General features: G+C 44.0%; 1 protein-coding gene across 5 annotated transcripts in view; it reads right to left on the bottom strand.

The window, feature by feature from the left end:
• The window catches only part of PIAS2 (protein inhibitor of activated STAT 2), a 3,576,601-nt gene that overhangs the window by 406,935 nt on the left and 3,145,895 nt on the right, over positions 1–23,771 (bottom strand). For all 5 annotated transcript variants that reach the window (XM_044082047.1, XM_044082063.1, XM_044082067.1 and 2 more), the window contains exon 12: positions 14,718–14,845. In XM_044082047.1, coding sequence (XP_043937982.1) covers positions 14,718–14,845 — 128 coding nt within the window. The remainder of the gene's footprint in view (positions 1–14,717; positions 14,846–23,771) is intronic.

Raw genomic sequence — 23,771 nt, 5'->3', positions numbered from 1 at the left:
GGGGTGCGGATAAAAACTTGTTGGGGTGAGAAGGAACTGGCTGCACAGAATCAGGGTGTTCCCACACCCTTTGACAAATAAGGTCCAGTAACTCATCGAAGGGTGGAGACACCCAGGAGGCGGAGGGTTGGGCTCCAAAGGCCTTGAGGAAGACAGACTCCTCCGCAGAAGAGGTTTTGGATGGCCAGTCACCCCTCTGTCTCAAGATCTCCAGGATATCGGAGAATGAGACATCATCAGAGGACGACTTGGGGGACCCCTCCGCATCATCGAGGTCGGTGTCCGAGGTGACAGACTCATCTGGGGAGTCTATGTGCTTCCTCTTGCACAATTTTTTCCTAGGGGGCTCCTCAGGCATGAACTCTGAAGGCTCCTCGGAAAAAAGGGGACCACACAAGGAGGAATCCTCAGGCCTAGGAGCCACGCTGTCCGAAGATAGGGGGGCACCAGAAGCTCTAGCCGCCGTGTCTAGGGAAGGAGTCGCAGATTCGGGTGAACTCACTAGAGACTTGGCCAGCGCGCTCCTCATAGCCTCGAAGGCGGGCCCACCAGAATCTGAGGAGGGGCCCGTCCCCGAGACCATGACTGGTGTCGGGGTTCCCCTAGCCGATGCACCAAGAGGGAGACTCGGGGCCGAGACCAGAAGCCCCGACGAGTCCCCCTCGGGCCCGGCTGAGGACACCCGAGAACCAAAACCTCTGGAAGGCACAGAAAGGGTTGGAGCTGAAGACGGTGCCAACAGACTAGCAGTGGGTCTCGGGACCGCCTCAAGGACTTCACCCGACTCTACGAACTCCGACAACACCAAGGTTGTCGGAAGAGGAAGAAATGGTATCGAAGGGGCTGGCTCCAGGGCCAACTGGGCCGGAGCCGAAAATAATTTGGATAAGACAGGTGACTGGAGGAGCCTCTGGACCACCCTATCTACATCCGAGTCTGAAAGCCTGGAGGACCTGGAGGAAACGGAAGGGGGCCGAGAGACTTTTCCTATCGGCTCCGAAACCAGGCTAGGAGGCCGGCTCCGAATCGGCTCCAAAAGTATCGGGGCCGAAGCAGACTCGACCAGAACTGAGACTCCTTTCGGCGCCGATAGTTCAGGAGCCGACGAAATCGACCCCAGAGCAGAAACACTCTCCAGCAGCTCCGAGACCAATGGAGCCATCGAAGGAGACCTCGATTTAGACCCTCTATCCTGCGGCTTCGAAATCAGTGGAGCCGAGGAAGGGGACAGAGTACCTGATCTCTCATCCCGAGACTCCAAAAACAGTGGAGCCGAGGAGGGAGACACAGTTTTGATCCTCTATCCTTCGGCTCCAATGCCAGTGGCGCCGAGGAAAGGGACACAGATTTAGACCTTTTAGCAGGTGGCTCCGACGGACTTGTCGGAGCTGAAGACTTCTTTAGCCTCGATTTCGACGAGGGAGAAGAAGTCAAAGCTTCCTCGAAGGCAGGTTTAATAATACCCTTCAGGATGAGCTTATTTTTCCTCTCGTGAAGGATACGAGAGGAGAAAGCATGGCAAACACTGCAAGACTCTTGCAAGTGTTTAGCCCCTAAACAATAAACACAGATGGTGTGGCCATCTGTCAATTACATCTTATAGCTACATTTCGAACATTTTTTAAAGCCCGATGGCTTATGCTCCTTTACTTTGCCAGACATACCTACTGTCGACACACTCAAAACACACAAGGAAGGAAGGGGGGGGGAGCTCTAACTTAAACACTCTAAGAGATAGGGCAAAGGCCCTCTAACTCAAACGGGCCAAGCCCGCCAAACAGAAGGGATTACCACAACAATTCAAAGGTACAACAACAATCAACCACAAATGACTTAACCAGAATAGCTATTTGAGAATAAATTCTAAGCTAACTGTCAAAAAAGCGACCAAAAAGGCCAAAAAGGAAGGGTACTTAGCCACAGCCAAGTCGAGACCACGTCATTACTCTAGGAGCGGCAAACAAGATCTGGGATAAGGGGGGGTTGGCCCAGCCAATAAGAGACTTCGTGCTAGTGTATCGGCTGAGTCGGAGCCGATTCTCGGCTCCGAGCCCATCAGTTATGAATGTAAGTGAGATAGGATCGCATTACATGTGTAGTTTAACGGGTATCATCTTGATATGCCGTCAAGGACTGTCTCACAAGACTGAATTGTACATAAAGAAAAAAAATTGTGATTTCAAGAGGCCACTCGGGAATTCTTGACACCCCATTATTTTAGCCTCAAAACCGGAAAATTCAGAGGAATTCGGTATGGTTGAGAAGTATGGTCTTCACCATCTTTAGGTATTATAGCCAGCACAGCTTTCTTCCAGGGTGTTGGTGCTTCTCTTCTTTTTATAATAATGTGAAACAAAACCTTCCATATCTTTATCACTTTTTTTCCCTCCTAGCTTACAAACTTCCACAGGAATACCATCTAATCCTGGAGACTTTTCCTGTAGATTTATTCTACATCACCATTTTTATCTCGTCTCCTTCTACTCTAACTGTTAATAACTTAGCCTCATTTACCTCTAAACTTGGCGTATTTAATTCTAGCTTTTTTCAGCTCTTTTATCAAGGGAATGTATACTTTCCTTTTGGCTACTTTGGATGAATAGTTGTTGGCAAATCTGATAATACTATCTCCAATGTTGATAGGTGAACTTGCCCAAACAGATTTTAACAGTAAATCCTTATCAGGACAGTACACAACTCTGACAATCACTGACCTAGAAGAAGCAATTTTCTTTGTGGATGCATATATATGCCAAGGATATGCGAGCTCTTACAATTCTGAAAGACAATGCTTCAAGTAAATTTAAAATTTATAGAAGCCAAGATGTTAGAAAATTAACTGTGTTCTTCCCTTCATGTTTTTCTGGAAATTTCTATATTCTATTGTGTGTTTTTCTCCTACATCTGTTTTACAGGTCATCTATTTTACCAAGAAACATATTACTGTGCTCACAGGTAAATTTTGTTTTTCCTCCTTCAGACAGTCTGACTTCCATGTCATTCACTGCATCTTCCATTCTTAAATCTGTGCATTCTTTTGCTTGACCACTTCACTAATTAATTCAAATTGTTTCCTAAAGTTTTCGAGTAGTGTTCATCTTCATATCCAGACTGTCAATTTTTAAAGAAAGGTCTTAAATGTTGCTGACTAAAGATTGAGATCCCTTTAAATTGACATGCCCTGAAAGATGTTTTTTGAATGACCCATGCTATATATTTTCCCTGCTTATCCTTTTGGTTAATATTTTGATATAAGTGTTGTAGAGATTTAAAAATATTTTACATAAACTTTTTCTGAGTATTTCTTCCAACTCTGATATTTCTAAGTATTTTGGTGATAAACTCCTGCCAGAGAAGAAAAACTGCAGAGCATATTTCCAGTGCTGCTAGCCTGTCACCATCTTGGTCATGCCATCACCATGCATAATCTTATTTATTTTAAACACCTTTACTGAATTATCACTTAAGACGTAGACAAATATACATTAACAAAAAAGAAAACAAACCATATAATTTTCCCATTTATATACATTATACATCACATCTTTTCTTTGTAATTATCATCAGTCCAAAATTATATAAATTGCTGAATTCCTGCCCTCCCTTAAACTTCCTTCTTCAACATTATTCTGCATGTACTGCTCCTACAATTTCCATTTTTTCTATGTAATCTGGTCCGTCCCTTTTCAAAAGTGCCCTCTTTCAATCTCTTTTATAATCTTCAATAATTCAAAAAGAGTTGGTTTAGACTTTTGATTTCCATTTCCAGTAATTGCCTTTTCCCATGGATAATCTTATTAATGTCAACATAAAGTGTGAATTGACTTCACTGGGACCTATGAGTACACTGACGAACCTGTGTATGGTAATTGTGTGTAGCATAACATATACTGTGGATGCTATCAGCCCTAAGACTGTCAGGGCAATTTTGCTAAGAATTCTGGAACTATCAGGACAGCTCTACCTCTGCCTAAAGGAAGAGTTGCTGAATTAGTTCTTATATCTAGGTGGCAACCTATAAATATGTTTGCCTGTGAAGGCTCCAGATGGAACTCTGTGGAGTTCACCAAAATTCACAAGGTCTGAACAAAACTAGTTAGTTATTCCTTGTTTGTGTCAGAGATTCCCTTTCTGCAGATGTTAGGAGTCAGTTGTCCAGACAGGGAAAACCGTGTTTCTCTTCAGGATGACGTAGGCTGCCTCAGCCACCTTGAACTGGTGAAGATCTTGGGAAAAGAGTTGAGACTGCTCACACCCTGAAATTCGGGGACCTTCTTGATGCTTACACTGTGTTTATGCATATAGGTATCTTGGAGATCTAGAGAGAACATTTAGCAAGCATGAAAGGATGGACTACACTGTGACTGTTTGACTTTTGTTTTTCTGAAGTACACGTTTAGTGAGCTCTAGTAAGGGCCTGAGGTCCACTGTCTTTTTTGGAACTAAAAAATCTGGAATATACCCTAGAGCCTCTCTGGTCTGCTGAGGTTTCTTATATTATCTTCTCTAAAAAGCTTGCTTCCTCTTTTGGCTGCTTCCTTTTGATGGGGTGAGATGTCAGAGAGCAGAAGGGAGGTTTGTTTGGGAGGGAAAATAAAATGTATACTACAATCTCTGGATATTATTTTTTGGATTTGCTTGTGCTGCATGATATTTCTAGGATGTTTGCTACCTTTTGTTTTGTTTCCTTTTGACAGGGTGAGATGTCTGAGAACAGAAGGGAAATGTGTTTGGGAGGTTAGATGTTTGGGAGGAGCCTCTGGATATTAGTTCCAGAATTCACTTGTCCTCCTCAAGAATGACTTGTACTCAGGAAGTTACCAGGAAAGGTGACCTCCTGACTGTCTCTAGAGGGGGACATGAATGCAAGTCCTTAGAGATATTTTGGCTGCCCTATTTAGGCAGGGACTATGGAAACAATAATTATGCAGACCACTTCTGCCGTAAAGTTGGCGTCTGTTCTGCTATCCAAGACCTTGCTGATTTCTGTTAGAATGTCATTGCTTAAAATGGGGCTACTGAGATCTTCTTAACTAAATTTTTCACATTCTCCTAATTATAAAAACTTTTTCTCTGTGGAGAACTTTTCCTGAAAAACAGCAAGTGCATTTCCCTCTTGCTCACTCTTGAACATCTTTTCTTTAATTTGTAGGCCAAACAATAAAGAGCTTTTAAGCAAAATAAAAGAAGACCCGACCGTACATGGCTAAAAACAAAAAATTTAATGAATGGTAAGTGCTTTCAAGCTAAAAAGCTCTTCATCAGACCAGTACAACATACAACGCTAAATCTAAAACACTTAAATGCTAAAACCAACAAATCACATAGTAAAATCAATTAATCAATACACTAATCTCCTGGTTTTCAGCAGAAGTCTTAAAGGAACCATGGCATTCAAACCATAGTCTTTATCTGCTCGCAGCTCAACTATCCATCTGGTCTCCACCTTCTCAGTTAAAATCTTGCCATCACCACCACTAGTGCTCCTAGTAAGCAACTGGAGCTACATAAACTTAAAGGAGTGACCAGGAAACTCAGCCACATGTTTGGCTAGTTCATTACTGGCTTTTACAGTTACGGATATCAGGTAAATGTTATAAAATCTGCTCTTTGAGAGTTTGGTTGGTCTTCCCTACATAAAAATGACAACATTTTTGGCAAACAGAAACCTAGAACAAATCAGAATTCTTGTAATCAGTGTATAACTGAGTAAGTAGCCTTGTCATATGAAAGGATAGCCTATACAACTTTCTTATGACAAGGCTACTTACTCGGGACGAAAACAAATAAGTACAGTAATGATTGGATTAAACTATTGTGCTTTTTACTAGACCTGGTGCTCCTTAGTAATGTTTTATGTATGAAGATAGATTATTCATCCAAAGGACATTTAGTGTTGTATACTATACTGGTCTGACAAAGAGCTTTTCAGCTTGAAAGTGTTTACCATCCACTAAATTTTATGTTTTTAGTGCTGTGTGTTTGTGTTGATCCAACTTTAGGCTACATCTAGTGTTTTTTTAATCTTAATGAAGAGCCTTTAGTGGGAGACATTAGTAAATGGTGCCCTGAAATTTTCTGCAAACAAAAAATTCCAAAGCCAGATGTGGCATACAATGGCTATGTCTGATCTTGCAGCATGCACTGCTTCATCAGGGGGATGCAAGGAAATCATGGTATTGGTATTTCAAACTGACATCTGAAAAATCAGTTTACACTACAGTTTAGATGAGTTCAGTGTTTCTATACTTTTTCACCTAGATCACAACAAAATCTGACCATCTACATCCGATAACTAATGGTCCTTATTGTAAAGGTGACTGATGTGTAAATGTACTTCCCTAATCAATCCATAGCCAGGACTCTTTATCAGGGAGGCAGATAAATTGCTCTCCTCTGAAGGCTCTTTTTTGAGGTCTACAACTACAACAACTGAGATGGTCAACGGATGCATTACTCCAATGTTGCTGATCTTTGGGAGGCTGGAGGATCTTCTCCTTAAGTCAATGTTTTGGCAGGTATCACAAAGGGAGCCAAGTTATCCCCCCACCCCCAGCATACCACACAAAAAAGTAAGTCTATGCCCTGCGGTGGGACAGTATAGCCAAATTTAACACATCTAAATCTGAAGACTTGTCCTAGTCTTTACCCATTCTGAAAAGCCTAACAGAAACCAACAAAATGGACCAATTCAATGCAAACATATACTACTAGAAAGTCCATGATGGTTAATAAGTCTAAATTAGTCTTATTCAAATATAAAGTCACATACAGTATCGGTAATAGCCAAATCCAGTAAATTTTACCACAAGGTCTAGTAGCTCCTGTGACCACTGCTAAATGAACTAAATTAAGATTTATTCTTGCAGATGCATTCCTGGAAGAAATAGTTTCCAATACCACTACAACTGCTGGTATAATTATAGCGCACATGTGATTTTTCAATAATAATTATGATGCATTAGAATAAGAAGTTATGTACCTACCATAACGTTCCATGTTAGTTGTCTTCTTCTCGCCTTCTTTCTTGCTGGATGGGTTCGGAGCTGATCCTCGGCTCCGACTCGGCAATCTACTAAAGCTCAAGAGCTATTTACTGGTTCGAGGCCCTCCCTATATCCCACAATGCTAGGCGTCAGATCCCCAAATCTCGTTTGGCACAGCTAACACCAAGGAAAGATTCAAGGACACCTGTCCAACCACAAGGAAAAACTATAGTACAAGGACAGAGGAGGACATAATGTACATCAGAGTTGTCCAGAGGAAGAAGGCCTCAAAAGGGGACTCTTCTTGGTCTGTCCAAGCTAGGGGGAAGGAGGGTGGGATGCAAGAAAGAATGCGAGAAGAAGACAACTAACATGGAATGTTATGGTAGGTACATAACTTCTTAATGTTAAGTTGTCTATCTCGCCTTCATTCTTGCTGGATGGGACAGCGTCCCTAGCACCTTAGTCCTGGGTGGCTCATCGTAACAGACTCTTGAGCACAGTGGAACCAAACTCAGCTCTATTCCTAGAGGCCACATCCAACTTATAATGCAAAATGAAAGTATGAGGAGTGGCCCAAGTGGCTGCGGCACAAATAGATTCCATTGGTAGTCTTGCTTGAAAAGCTACCGACGTAGCTAAAGCTCTGGTGGAATGACCTTTAGGTTTAGCAGGGAGTTCTTTATGTCTGAGCTGATAAATCAAGGTAATAATAGAGGACAACCACCTGGATAAGGTTATTTTAGAAACTGGCAGTCCTTGCTTGCCCTTGGCATAGGATAAGAAGAGTTGGTCTGATTTTCTTATTTGCTTAGTCCTGTCCAAGTAGAAACATAATTGCCTATGAACATCCAAGTGGTGCAAATTTTGTTCAGCTTTGTTTGAATAGTTAGGAAAAAAGACAGGCAGATCAATAGTCTGATTCAGATTTGTTTCAGAAGGTATCTTGGGTATAAATGAAGGATTAGGCCTAAGTGAAACTCTGTCCTTATGAAACACAAGATAAGGAGGACGAATACAGAGGGCTTGAAGTTCCAAAACTCTCCTAGCTGATGTGATGGCTACCAAAAAGAGAGTCTTCCAGGAGAGAAATTTTAAGGAACAGGAAGCTACGGGTTCAAAGGAGGGGAGAATCAAGGAAGCCAATATCAAGTTCAAGTCCCACGGAGGCGGGGGATCTCTGACCGGGAGCCTAAGCAACAAAGTTCCTTTGAGAAAGGCCTTGCAAAGTTTGTGGGACATGATGCTGGTTTCTGACAGACCAGCATGGAAATTTGCAATAGCAGCTAATTAGACCCTAATGGTGGCAGAGGAGGAACCAGCTTGAAAGAGCTCTGCTAAAAAATCTAAAACATGATGGACAGGGGCTGTTAAAGGGGTCAATATTCCTAGCCTCTGCCCAGAAAGAGAAACGTTTCCACTTACTAGCATAAGTCTTCCTGGTGGCAGATTTGTGCGAAGAAAGTAGGATTTCACGCACCGGCTGAGAAATTAGCGGAAGCCTGGCTAAGGTTGGAAATGGAGCAACCAAGCTGTGAGGTTGAGAGACTGAAGGGATTGGTGCAGCACGCCCGACTGATGGACCAAGAGGTCTGGCACTGGGTCCAGATTCCACGGCTGCTCCAGCAGGTGACGATGCAGGAACGGGAACCAAATTTGTCGAGGCCAGTAAGGGGCAATGAGGATCATCCTGGATCTCAATGCGGTTGCTTTCTGAATTAGCTTGGGAATAAGGGGAAAAGGCGGGAATGCATACAGAAGACCCCGGGGCCAATCGTGAACTAGAGCATCTCTGGGGGAGTGCCCGGGAAGGGGGAAGAGAGTGAAGAAGTTGTTGCACTTGCTGTTGAGAGGAGTTGCAAAAAGGTCGCAGCAAGGTTGACCCCATCTGCGGAAGAGTTTGTCCTCTACTAACTGATTGAGAGACCACTCATGAGGCATGAGAATAGCTCTGCTTAGCCTGTCCGCTATGACGTTGGACCTCCCGGGGATGTGCGTTGCTATCAAAAACCGTTGAGGGGAGATCGCCCACTGCCTAGAGTCTGAGTGCTTCTCGACATAAGGGATAGGACTTGGTTCCGCCCTGCTTGTTGATGTACCATACTACAGACATACTGTCTGTCTGAATTGCAATAGTCCTGGTGGGTAGAGAGTCCTGAAGAGCTTCCAACGCTAAAAGCACCACTCTCATTTCCAAGACATTTGTGTGCAGATGGTACTCTGGAGGTTGTCAGGTGCCCTGGACAGTCCTGCCCTGAAAATGCCCCCCCCCCACCCGATCAGGGAGGCATCCGTGGTCACTGTGGTAACAGGAGGAGGAAGAACACACGGTCTGCCCTGGAGTATTAGAGGGGAGACCATCCACCAAGCCAGGTGGTCTTTGCATGATTGAGTGATTATTATCTTGTGAGACATTGGGAGCTGTTGAAAGGTCCATTGAGTAAAAAGCATCCACTGAAGAAGCCGCATGTGAAAATGAGCCAGTGGAACTAGTATGATTGCTGCTGCCATGAGGCCCAAAGTCTTTAGTACAAATCTGTCCTGAATCCTGTTGCACTGTAGTAAGACCTGCACGTGTCGGCAGATGTCTGACACTCTGTCGAGAGGAAGTCTTGCAGAGAGGTCTTTTGTATTTAAGCTTGCGCCTATAAAGACTATAGACTGACAAGGCGACAATGCAGACTTTTCGAAATTTATTGATATACCTAGCTAGGAGCAAGTTTGGATGGTATAATCCCTGGCTCGTAGTAGCTGATGCCTGGTGGAAGCAGTGAGGAGCCAGTCGTCGAGATACGGAAACACCTGGAATCCTCGCCATCTCAGGTGAGCCGTAACCACTGCCATATATTTGGTGAACACCCTGGGGGCTGTGGTGAGACCAAAGGGCAGGGCTCTGCATTGGTAATGACTTGCTCCTAGCCAGATGCGGAGAAACCTTCTGGAGCGCCTGTTCATTTTGATATGGTAGTATGCATCCTGAAGGTCTATGGAGCACATCCAATTGTCCTGACCCAAAAAGGGTAGAATGGACTGAAGCGTGACCATCCGGAACTTTGTTCTTTGAACAGACTTGTTTAGCCTGCTGAGATCCAAAATGGGTCTCCAGTCCCCTGTCTTTTTTGGCACCAAAAAGAATTTGGAGTAAATTCTGGATCCTTGCTGGTCTGCTGGGACTGGCTGGATGGCCCATTTTTCTAGCAGTTTTGAAATTTCTAGCACTGCTTGTTCCCTTAGACTGGGTGGAACATCTGGAAGGGACTTGGTTGTTTGTACCGGGGTGTGGACAAAGGGGATCTTGTAACCCTTGGATATGATAGACCGTACCCATTTGTCTTGTGTGAGGAGTTGCCAGGCTTCTGGGTACAGTGACAATCTTTCCGTGACTGCCTCCGAAGGCAGACAGTCGGGCAGCCCCTCAGGGGTGCTGAAAGGGTTTGTCAGAGAAAGATTCTCTGCTACCCTGATTTTGCGGGCCCCCTCTGCCCCTCGGGCGGCATCTATTATTGTTCCCCCCCCTGCCCCTGGAGGGAAACTCGCCACGTGTGTCAGGCACGACTCCCTGGGGTTTCCGAAACCACATTTTTCCACTCTTCTGACCCTTGGGGTATGGTCTAGAGGGAGTGGAGAAACGGACTCCCACAGCAGAGAGAGTCTTGCTTTCATGCTCACACCCGGTAAGGGTATCTTTCACCTGTGGTCCAAACAGAGCCGAACCATCGAAGGGGGTATTGGTGAAGGATGCCTTAAAGGGGTCAGCAAAGTTACATAACCACATCCAGGCATGTCTTCTCAAAGCCACGCCTGTACCTGCGGCCCTACTCGCCCCATCGGCTGCATAAGAAATGAGCCGCATGGAGGAGTTGACAATAGAATTAAGGGTCGCCAGCTGGGAGTTAATCTTATCTTGAGCCCCCGCAGCTGATGGATCCTGAAGGGTATCACCCAGTTCCTTGAGAAGATCCCTTTGGAGACGGGTGAAATGGCACAGATAATTCAGCGACCGCATAGAAAAAGTCACTGAGGAAAACATCCACTTCCCGTAACTGTCCACTGTCCTAGATTCTTTATTAGGTGGATGGACAGGCACCGAAGGGTCAGCCATCTCCTTCTTTGTGGCTGCTGCAACCACCATGGCATCAACAGGGACACCCTTTGTCAAGAATTGCTTGTTGGGTGGGGCTGTAATAAATTTAATGGGCCTACGGGGAGTTGGTTCCCCTGTGTCCGGGGCTAACCATGCCTTTCGAGCCACTACTTCCATTAGCTGGTCGAAAGGTGGAGACACCCAGGAGGTGGAAGGGCAAAAACCAAATGCGTCCAGGTAGACTGACTCGTCCACCGAAGGGTTAAGGGCAGTCCAGTTCCCCCTCTGCTTAAGCATCTCTAGGATGTCTGAAAAGGAGACATCCTCAGAGGGGGATCTTGGGGACCCTTTCGAATCCTCCAATTCGGTATCAAACGTGACTGACTCGGGGGAGTCGACATGCTTCCTCTTACATTTTCTCTTCCGTGGGGGCTCCTCCGAAGGATCAAGGGAGGCCTCGGAAGAGGAAGATACGCCCAATGGGGCGACCTGGAGCGTTTGCTCTCCACGCTTGGGGTCAGGAGGATGGACAGAGACCGATGCAGGCACCATGGGGGGAGGAGCCGAATGGGCTGATCGAGGGGTCGACTCAGGAGTCAGCACACTCCTCATGACCTCGAAGGCGCCCCTGTCAGGCAGAGCAGAAGGTCCCCGCTCCGAAGAGAGGAGAACCCCTGCCGACACCAAGAGCGATGGCTCCGAGGCCAATGTCGGGGCCGAGCTCACCTGCGCCGAGGCTCCAAGAGGGAGAACAGGGTCAGACAAGGGTCCGATGCCACTCGCCCCCTCGGAGCTGACGAGGGAGTCTAGGTGCCCAGATCCCTCCAAGGACGGAACCAAAGAAGAGATCGGAGCCGAAGAAGGAGCCGAAAGGTGTGGCATCGGTTCCGATGTTACCAAGATTCGAGCCCCAACCAGCGCCGGCTCCGAACACAAGGAGGGAGTCGGAGGAGGAACTGTTGAAGATATCGGGACAGCCACAGTCTGTTGAGATGGGCTGGTTAACATTTCGGCCAGGGCCTGTGATTTAAGGAGTCTACTGACCACCCTCTCTAAGTCATGATTGGATAGCCTGGATGACCGAGATGAGTGAGACCTATGGCTTTTTTCAGATTGGAGCAATGGTGACCTCGGAGCCGAGCGAACTGATTCTAGGGAAGGGGACCTAGAACGTTTTCAGCTCAAAGACAGTTCTGACACTAAGGTCGGAGCCGACTGAGGTCCAGAGGTTTCGGCTCCAGCTGGAGCTGAAGAGGAGGCAGGCACTCCACCAGGCGACGGCTCCGAACAGGGAGCCGATGGCTTGGCGGGCTTTGAGGATTTACCCGACAAAGGCTTGGTCGGGGATCTATCTGGCTTAAGTAAGCATCTCAGGATGAGATTGTTCCTACGCTCCTGCAGGACTCTCGGGCTGAAGGCATGACAGACCAAGCAGGAGTCCTGCAGGTGTAGGGGGACCCAAGCAATTAACGCAAGAAGTGTGACCGTCTGTCAGAGACATCTTCTGACAGCATGAGTCACACTTCTTAAAACCTGAGACTTTGGTATCCTTAGACATAGTGGATACCAAAGAAGAAAAGTCACTAGTGCTTAAACACACAGAAAAAACACACACACACTCGCACTAGTTAAACTAACAATATTAATAACTACACAGCTATATACTAATGCCAAATATATATATAAATATATACAAAAACTACAAGCCTACAAACTGTAGTAAAGTAGAAGAGCTAAACACTACCCTATTAACACAAGGAAAATGAGGGGAGATTAGCCACTAAGAAAAAGGGGGGGGGGGGAGAGAAACTCTCTAACTAAAAACGAGTTTCTGAGAGGCAATATTAGGGAGTAAACAGTGAATTAACTAACTGGAAAGCTATATATATATAAGATAAGGTTGTCGAAAAAAAATAAAGTTAACTTTTATACTAATATTAAAAGAAAAGATTAATACGACCTGGAGCCAAGTAAATTCACAACCTCATAGCTGAAGCAGCAAACGAGATCTGGGGATCTGACGCCTAGCATTGTGGGATATAGGGAGGGCCTCGAGCCAGTAAATAGCTCTTGAGCTTTAGTAGATTGCCGAGTCGGAGCCGAGGATCGGCTCCGAACCCATCCAGCAAGAATGAAGGCGAGATAGACAACTTAACATATAATATTATGTGAGTGGTTGATGGTAGTTTTGACTGTAACTAGTTCGCATCTTAACTTCTACACACTTAATGTTGCCTTTGAGGAAGTTCATTTCTATGAATTTGAATTACGACTAAAATACATTTTTTGACAACTGCAAAAATGCTTTCTCATTAATATGTGAAAACATCGAGAGAATAATATGTTAAAAAATCTCAGTTAAATGCATCTAAACCCTCTGCATTGTATTTAACTAGCAAGTAAAACTTCTCGCACTAAGCTCACATAAATTATTTTGAAACAGCCATTAAAAAAAAAGAAATACTTAAAAAAAAAAAAAAAAGATTTTTTTTTATATGTGGATAATGTATGGCACCTTATCAAATGTGATATGTGGCCACTTGCCAAACAGGACAGAAAGCCCTGAAAAAAGTGCCATTTACATGTAGAAAAGGACAACTGGGCAGACTAATTTTATCCAAACAGCAAACTGAAAAACATAGACATATTTTTTAAGATACAGCTTTGTGTAACATTTTAGTGAGGCAAGCATTAGACTACAGTACAGTTTCCTACTGCTGCATATCTAAAACAAACTCTCTGGGTAGACAGAGCACAAATCAGTTTAACATAGGTTTGCCTAATGCAAATGTTGAATTAAGAAAACAGACTAAAATCTGTCCCTGTTTTTCAGACTCAAATGCAAATTTCTGTCTTGCATTCATAGGTTCGTAGTTGGGTACTACGCTAGCTGCTCCTATGGGACATATTAAACCTAGACAATTTTCCTTTGTGAGAATCAAACTCTGTACTCTCTGTTTGTGAGGTAAACACTTTGACCATTATGGCAACCCTAAAACATTCAAGTTGTGTTTCATCCATTCCTAGTAGTCATCCTGGCATTTTTAGTAGAGGATTAAATTCTGAGCTACTAACAAGCTTAGGTTTCTTTGTCTGGGGAATGAATCCTTCAATCTCCATTTGTCTAATATGTGGCTGTAAGAAATTTACTTAATCTGACAGTGCTCCTGGACCACAAGAGATATTGGGCATTAATCTAGGTGGACAAACAGGTTAACAAAAACGTATAAAATACATATAAAGTATAACTCGCATGCAGTTAACACTACGTCAAGTAACTGAATACTTTATGCAGGTATTAATGTAAACAAAAACATGGACAGGTCCCATAAGACATAATGCAAAACAGTAACTAATAAAATAAATTAGCAGAAATAAAAGGACATCCATATGAGGAATAAAAAGCACAAACACAGAATCATGGCTTCCAAACTTCCTGATGAAGTAAGACTCTATATCTGATTATATACTATGAAACTATGCAGCCAACAGGAAGCAAAGTGACAGTGAATGAGCCAGAGTAATTTGACAAGTATTTGTATAAATTTCTGAAATCAAGAGTACAGCCTTCACTATGAACACCAAAGCACCAATACAACAAAATGGCAAAAGCTTCTTTTTTAAGACATTTTGTACAATTATCTTACTTGGTAAATCTGATGAGATATTTGACAATGTTGAAGGATGAAATGAAACTGGATAATCCGATAAAGAAGATATTGGACTGGGATCAACAGTGTCCCCTTGTAGTGATGAAGATAGATATGTAAGAACCCTAAAATGCAACAGAAGAAATATCCTAATTAGTATTATAATTGGTTCAGTTATTGGGCAGATTAGATGATAATCTGAGCCTACATTTTCCACACAATAAGTCAGGGACATGCACCTCAGTTTTTCATACTTGCCACAGACTGGTCAAACAAATGCTCCCATGAAGAATAATCAGTCAGCCTGGCAGATCTTTAACAATGTATATTCTGTCTTGCTTTATCCATAATTGGGTAAGGAAAAGTAGGCAAGGCCACTATCTACGTTATAACTAGCTAGGGCCTCATCTTAATGAAAAACATGTGAGCCTTGCACTACAGATAAAAAGAATAACGGGACAGTCCATCTTTTCAATGTGTTCCTAACCAGTAAGAAGCTGTGTCGTCCACCTCCCCAAGTTTCCAGTACTTATCTTATGCTTTTAAGTTTTTCCTGGTTTAGTACCCAGCTGTACAGTCTGGCAGACACTACTAAACCCTTATCTCTCCCTTACTGGTCCCTTACTAGGCTTTAGCAAAACTTCCTAAAATCTACTATGATTCTCCCACCAGTCTCTCTCTTAATTTTTCACAATTTTCCCCAGTGTAACAATGTCTAAATGACACCTCTCAAGAAAGCAAAAGTACACATCATATTTCTCACCTTTCCCATCACTTCAGGTGTAAATCTCAGTACACATTCAAGATGCAACAAAATACAGTTACTAAGTCCTATTTACCTGTAACAGCAGATGTTTTAATTTTACACTGCCTCAGTGGCATATGGGTTCTATGTCTACACACACCCATACTGGCAGCTTTCCAGAACTGAAATTCCCTGTATATTTATATATATAATATATATATAATATATATAAATATTTCTCTGTAATAGGGAACTGGCCAAGCACCTGCCATCAGGGGAAGCTTAACCATTCACAGAAAGTCAGTTATTCAGGCTTTTAGTGCCAAGAAGGACCAGAAGCAAAAATTGCCTGAAACCAACCAATTCGCAGCCACAAAACATCAACATAAACAACCAAAGACAACCAGCAACATAACTACATTGGACTTACTGAACTATTTAAAACCTAAGGGGGATGGTGGGTGCTGCCACCTGAGGTAGTATGAAATATGAACATCTGCTGTTATGGGTAAGTACGACTTATGCAACTGAACTATGTTCTTCATTCGCACAGCCTCAGTGGAATATGGGTAGATTCCCAAAGCCTACCCACCTTGTAGGAAGTAGGTTAAGGATCCAGCAGTCCCAGGATAATGGTCCTAGAAAAAAAGCCTGTTCTGGAACTTAAAGAATCCAGTTTGTAGTGCTTTTTAAAGTTAAGAACTAAGGACCAGGATGTTGCCTCTAGAATGTTTCTAAAGTTCACTCCTTTTCAGTATGCCACCAAAAAGGATAAGGCTGTAGTAGAATGTGCCTTAACCTTGCCTGGAATAGATTTACCATGGTGGGAGTAACAAAGACAATAGTAGAGAACCATCAATGAGCAACTGTTTGATTAAAGACAGGTTGACCCTTCTTATACTCAGAATAGGAAACAAACAGCTGTTAAGCTTTCTTGAAAGGTTGAGTTATGTCAGAGTATTACCTGAGCTGTTTCTGCACATAGAAAGTAAGCAGAATCTTCTCTTCCTTTTTTTAGGTTCCAGAAGGAAAACGGATGTCTTGATTCAGGGTAAATTCAGAAACAACTTTTAGCATAAAAGGAGGACTAGAGAGTAAAACAACCCAGTCCTTCTGAAAAATTAGAGGTCAGGTTAGAGAGAGAGCTTGTAGCTCAAGAGACTCGCCTTGCAGATGTCACAGTAAAAACTCAGAACAGTTTTCCAAGAGATTAACCTCAAATCAGCCTGAAAAGCAGGTTCAAAAGGAGATGATATAAATTTTTCAAGAACAAAGATGAGATGCCAAGGAGAAGGGATACGCATTTGAGACAGTCTCAAGTGCACAAATCCTTTCATAAACTGTTTGACCACAACAAAAGATGAAAGAGAGGGATCCACGGGCAAACAAGCTGATCCATGGGCTGCCTTGTGTATTGGTGGAAAGGGTGGAAAATACATAAAGGAACATTTCCATTCAAGGGAACAAGAATGCTTCTGTCCTCCAAGCATGACTGCAAGGATGTCTTGAACAGAATTTTTACTGATGTCTGTTTTGAAAGGAATTAAACAGAACTATATGAACTGTTCCCCACATCCAGATCAAATCCAGGCTGTCCTCTGTCCTGTGTTTCCAATTGTGTGGGTCCATCCTGGATCTGCTTAGTCTATCTGCTACTAGGTTTTGCAGTGACAAAATGTATGAGGCCTGAAGTGCCAGAAAATGCTGCAAATCTAGCTCCCAAGAGATTCTAATAACTTACCAGTTTTATCAGGCAGTGTAGGTTTAGAAGAAGCCAAGGTTCTCTTGTTAGAGTTGGCAGATAGAGAAACCACAGCTGGGTCAGCTGACAATGGAGGAAGAGAACTGAAATGTCAGAGTATACCTTGCATTTCCTCAAAGCTTTTTTAGGAATTGGTTCACTAGATAAAGGGGTTTTAAATGCAGTTTTATAGACATCTTCTAAGACCCATAACAGAGGAGGAACCATCAAAACATTTGACGACCTATACTGAGCCAACAGATATTGCCAACATACTGGCTGACAGATTCAGTGCCAACTTTACCCCCCCCCCCCAAAGGACCAATCACAATATCGGTGGAATGCCAGGCACCCAGCATTACTGCAGCACAGGTTAAAGCTACATTGTCCAAGGCCAAGAATACCACTTCCATGGGACCCGACAATATCCCTGAATGTGTTCCACATGAACTACAAAGTGAACTGGCACCACATCTGTGTGCCCTGTTCAATCACAGCCTCACCTCAGGCTTCATCCCTACTGAATGGTGCACTGCTACACTCATCTCTCTCCATAAAGGGGGAGGGACTACAGACCCTGGGAATTATCGCCCCATTAGCCTGATGAGTCTGATATGTAAGGCTATGGTGCGCATCATCATGGACGTAATTAACAAGGATATAGGGAATCTCCAAACTCTAGATCCCACTCAGTTTGGTTTTGTGAAAAGCAGATCATGACTGCTCAGCCTGGTTGACTTCTTTCAGTCAGTCACTATGGATGAGGGCAAAGCAGCTCATATAGCCTACCTCGATCTGGCCAAGGCCTTTGATACCATTACCCACACAGGAATTATTGATAAACTCACCAAACTAGGCATCAACCTCTATATCACTAGGTGGGTTGCAAATTGGCTCACGGATAGAACCCACAGTGTGAAAGTAGCGGACTCCAAGTCAGACTGCCAACCAGTCACGAGTGGAGTCCCACAGGGATCGGTCCTGGGTCCTCTCCTCTTTGGCATCTACTTCTCAGAAGTCCAGGCCAGCACAGAGGGACTCCGGCTGACCAAGTTTACAGATGACTGCAAGCTGGGAGCCATTATTAACTCCCCAAGTCCATAGGTAGGTACTAGGCTATCTGCCCGAAGGCATTTATAAGCCTAGCCGGAATGTGTTGGCTTTCGCCGCCCCCTTAGATTAGTTCCCTGTGCCTCTGTCCAGCAGAGCCATTGAAGTGATCCCTGGGGTAAACTTTTTATTTCCCATCCACTTGTCAAGGTTTCTCTTGAAGGGGGTTAAGCGAGGAGCTCTGCCTAATGTAGATTGGAATCTTGTTCCAGAGCATGGGAAGTCTCTGGGACAGAAATCTATCCCTCCAGCATGTCCTATTTATTGTTGTGGTGAGGTTTAGATCCCTGGAGTGTGTGGCTCAAGGGGATATGGTTTTCTTTAGGTGGAGCATGTCCATCAATTCTGGGTTGGACATGGCCTTGTATGTCAGGCAGAGATCACCTCTGAGTAGGCGGTATGCAACCGAGTACAGCTGGAGTTTCTTCAGTCGAGCTGCATAGGGCATCTGCTTGAGGCCAGTGATCCTCTTGGTGAGGAACTTCTGTGGTCTTTCCAGTTGTTCCAGGTGTCTTGTAAGGTACATCCCAAATGGGGCATTGTACTTTATGATGGGTCTGATGAGTAATGCGTAGAGGGGCCCAATGACCTCTTTCGATCTGGATGCAAACCCTTTTGTGATTAGGTGGGCCACATAGAAGGATTTTCTAACCACTTTGGCAATGTGATTATCAAAGGAGAGGTTACTATCTACTTGGGTCCCCAGATCCCTTATTACGTCTTCCGTATTTAGGGGGCTACCACCTATGTGGTAGTTTGTGGGTACTTTGTTTTTTCCAAAGGAGATGACTATGCACTTTTTGGCATTTAGCTTGAGACCATGGTTTTGACACCAGGTATCTGTCTCAGTGAGACCCTTTTGGAGGATGTCTGTGTCAGCCAGAGAGTCAATTATAGCCCCTAGTTTGCAGTCCTCTGCGAACGTGGTGAGCCATAGTCCTCTTGTGCTTGCCTGTACCTCTGAGAAGTATATGCCGAACAGAAGGGGTCCTATGACTGAGCCCTGGGGAATGCCACTTCTAAGCGGTTTAGAGTCAGACCTAGCTCCTGCAACTCTTACCATGTGGGTTCTGTACGTGAGCCAGTTGGCAACCCATCTCATGATGTAGGGGTTTATGTTCAGGCTGGTGAGCTTGTCTATAATACCTGAGTGGGGAATGGTGTCAAAGGCCTTTGCGAGGTCTAGGTAGGCTGTGTGTATCACCTTTCCCTCATCTATAGCCTTGGTAACTATCTCAAAGACGTCCACCAGGTTTAGGAGGCATGATCTGCCCTTAACAAAGCCGAACTGGGTTGGGTCCAGTGTTTGGAGGTTTCCAATGTCTCTGTTAATGAGTTACATGATGATGCGCTCCATAGCTTTGCAGACCAAGCTAGTCAGGCTTATAGGGCGATAGTTCCCGGGGTCCATTGTGGCTCCACCTTTGTGGAGCGGAATAAGCTTTGCTGTGCGCCACTCTGTGGACATGTAGCCTGTGGAGAGGCTGAGTTTAATCAGTGTGTTTAGGTGAGGGGTTAGTTCATCTTTGAGCTCATGTAGGAAGGAGCCTGGGACACCGTCCGGTCCCACTGATGCTGTGTTTTTGGCTTTGGAGAGGGCTGTTTTAACATGAGTGTCTGTGATTTCAGGGGCACTACATTCTTCCGGTATAGTTATGGGCCCTTTTGGAGGTGAGAAGGGGATGAAATTTGCACTAAACCTGCCTGCCAGGATGTTGGCTATATCGGTCAGTTCAGTGTATTTTGTGCCATTCTGCACTAACTCCAAGCAGATCTGAGCATTGCCACTTAGATTCTTGACATAGCTAAAGAATGCCTTGTGGTTATCTTTGGAGTCCATGGCAATTTTTCTTTTGAAGCTAGCCTTGGATGATTTTATGAGGGAACGTAGTTACTTGATGATACTGATCAGGGATGTCTTCCCTTCTTGGAATTTTACTCTTTTCTGTACTAGTTTCCTCCTTCTATTGTATAGCTTGTTTATGGCAGGGGTCCACCAGACTGGTTTCCTTTTCTTGGAGGAGTGAGTCTTGGTTTTGTTTGGGATAGCACGATCCATGCATTCTTGTAGGTGCCCATAGAGTGCGTTAATAAAGGAGTTTGCAGCTTGGACAGCATTATCCTTTAGCATGGGGGCTTTGAAACTTCCCACCTCAGTCTTAAGTAACATGAAGTTTGCTTTTGAAAAGTTTTTCACAGTGGTTTCTTTGACTGGGGGTGGTGGCGGAATGTGGATATCCAGAGTGATTAGTTTATGGTCAGATCTAACCAGCGAGGGGTTGACATCCGGTGTGGAACACCGGTCGCCCATGCTGGTGATGACCAGGTCCAATATGTTGTCACCTCTGGTGGGGGTGTTAACCAGTTGATCCAGGGCGTTTGAGTTTATAAATTCTAGGAAATGTTGGGCCAGGGAGTTCGTACTTGAGTAGTTCTCCCAGTTAATGTTTGGATAATTGAAATCACCCAATGTCAGGGTGTTTGGTAGGACCTTTATGTTTCCCAGTCTTTCTAGGAATGCGGAGTGGGGGTCCTGGAACATGGTGGATGATCTGTAGCAAGCTATAATTTGAATAGCAGTTTTGCCCATTGTTAGTTGCATGTGGATGATCTCTGAAGCATCGTGCTGTGCCACTAACCTGGAGGTGTGGGTATCCTTGATGAATATGGATACTCCCCCGCCTTTTGTATTTCCGTCCGGGTTTTGTGGCTGAAATGTATGGTATGAGTTGTAGCCTGGTAGTGCTGGGGTGCTCTCTGGAGCCTTAAACCAGATTTCTGTTACTGCACATATATCGATTTTCTCCATATTGAGGAGTGCCTCGAGTGCGTGCATTTTGAGGTTTAGACTTCTGGCATGGAGCAGCATTACCCTCAGTTTTTTGTTACTTGTGCTATTTACGGTGGTGGGTTTGTCTTTTGAGCCTTGCCTAAAAAGGCACTATGGGGGTGGCAAGAGCCTTGGCCAGTATTCGAAAGCCTAAGGGTGACAGGTGCAAGCCATCTCTAGCAAAGCAGCGTGGCTTGTCGAGCATGTCATCTCAGGATGACAGACACTGGATCCCCTTTGAATGACACCAGAAGCTTAGCCAATTGTTGAAATTGATAATTTTTTTCTCTATACCGTGGTATCATTCTTGGTGAGGGCAAGATGCTACTCAGCGTCAGGGTCATACCAGCCTGGGCTATGTGATCACAGAGTTCCTCCATGTCTCTTTTCATGTAGTCCAGGGAGGTACGGCTAAGGTGAATCACACCAACATGGACAATGACAGAGTCATATTTGTACTTGTTCTGGAGTGACCTGAGTGCTTGTGTTATGTGGCGGATCCTGGCACCCGACAGGCAACTAACAGTAACCTTCTCCTTGTTCAGCCTAGTGAGTGGGACGTCAGTGTGCCTGACTATAGAGTCACCTATTACTAGTGTGTTGGGTATGTTATTTTGCCTTAAGGGCTGTGATTGTGTGGCACAATGGTTTTGTGAAGTATGTGTTTCATGGTTTGTGTTGAGGGGTGGAGGTTGCTTGGATGTCTGCTTTGGAGGTCTCTGTTGCTTTTGCAGATTTTTATTTAGAGCCTACGAGTATGTTTTTGTGTATTTATGTGTGTTTTTTGCCAGTGCTGGTTTCATAGGTCTATGTGAGACTGGTGGTGTGATGCAAGTAATTCCCTTCTCCTCTTGACTGCCTGGTCCAGTCTTGGGTTGAGAGAGCTTAGCCTCCAGTTTGGCTATATAATTACATATCTCGCATGTATTAGTGTTTGGTGGAAGGAGGAGAGTGCTGTTTGTGTACATGAGGCAATTGTAACATTGCCTCAAAATGCCCAGATTCACCAGTTGGACTGGAGACTACACCTGTGACTGCCCTTTGGACATGCCTGGATAGGTACAGTGAACTGTTTTACTGATTTGCTGGTAAGATCGAATAGAGAGCCTTGTCCTTCTCTACAGTATAGGGGGGTCTAGTGCTAAGGTTTATTAGTGCTTGCTATGAGTTTTGGGCAAATGCAGGGATGCAAAGTGAATGATTTGAGTGCTTAAGTTGAAAGTTCGTCTAGTTCCAAGGGAAAAATTGAAGAGTAGACTTTGTGGAGCCGGGAATAGTTATACACTAGCTAATCCGCACTGCCCGGTGTGCTAAACCGCGCAAATGCAGGTTTTATAGCAGGAAAATGAAAGAGATAGAAATTAGCCCAAAATGGCCAATAAACTACTAATTTCTGGGCAGAAACTTCCTTCTATCCAAGTAAGGTATGGGCACAGACAGAAACTTGTAACACAGCCCTGAAATCAGCACTAACCTGAAAACTGGACTAAACTAGCTTAGAAAGGTGGGAAAACAAGTATATTTTTTTGATTTTTTTTTTTTTTTCAGAAAATAAAGCAGACACAATCAAAAAAACATGGTGGGAAGTTTCAAAGCCCCCATGCTAAAGGATAACGCCGTCCAAGCTGCAAACTCCTTTATTAACGCACTCTATGGGCACCTACAAGAATGCATTGATCATGCTATCCCAAACAAAACCAAGACTCACTCCTCCAAGAAAAGGAAACCAGCCTGGTGGACCCCTGCCATAAATAAGCTATACAATAGAAGGAGGAAACTAGTACAGAAAAGAGTAAAATTCCAAGAAGGGAAGACATCCCTGATCAGTATCAGCAAGAAACTACGTTCCCTCATAAAATCATCCAAGGCTAGCTTCGAAAGAAAAATTGCCATGGACTCCAAAGATAACCACAAGGTTAAAATGTGTAGCCTACAACAGTTAAACAGGTAATTTAAACACAAAAACAACTTTGTTAAAATGCAGGCATTAAAATAAGTACAATATGTAGCTGAAACAAGCTTTTTAAATCACAGAAACTCTAGAAAATCTGCGTTTTAGGTTTAATTAGCTAAAGGCAGCAAGAAAATGCAGAAAAATGATACTTAATCACTCCAAAGTCTCTCTTTTGTCTCTCTACTGCTGTAGAACTCTGCAGGGCACCAGGCAGAAGCTTGCTGAGCTGTATACTAACACAAAACCTTTGCAAATGCGGGTTTTATAGCAGGAAAATGAAAGAGATAGAAATTAGCCCAAAATGGCCAATAAACTACTAATTTCTGTGATGATGATGCAGACATCCTACAGAAAGGCTTACGGAGACCAATGACTGGTGTCGAAAACCATGGCCTTAAGCTTAATGCCAAAAGATGTGTTGTCACCCCCTTTGGAAAAAAACTCAGTTCCCACTAATTACCACATCGATGTGAGCCCACTGAACACTGATGGCGTTATAAGAGATCTGGGGAAAACAGGTTGACAACAACCTCTCCTTCGACCACCACATTGCCACTGTGGTCCAAAAGTCCTTCTATTTGGCGCATCTCATTACCAAGGGTTTTGCATCCAGGAAGAACGAGGTCATCATCTCTCTCTACTCTTCCCCTCATTAGGCCAATCATCAAGTA

This window comes from Protopterus annectens, chromosome 1.part1 (assembly GCF_019279795.1).
Source record: "Protopterus annectens isolate FY-2018-M chromosome 1.part1, PAN1.0, whole genome shotgun sequence".
Classification (NCBI taxonomy): domain Eukaryota; kingdom Metazoa; phylum Chordata; order Ceratodontiformes; family Protopteridae; genus Protopterus; species Protopterus annectens.
This window is presented reverse-complemented; position numbering and strand designations above follow the sequence as displayed.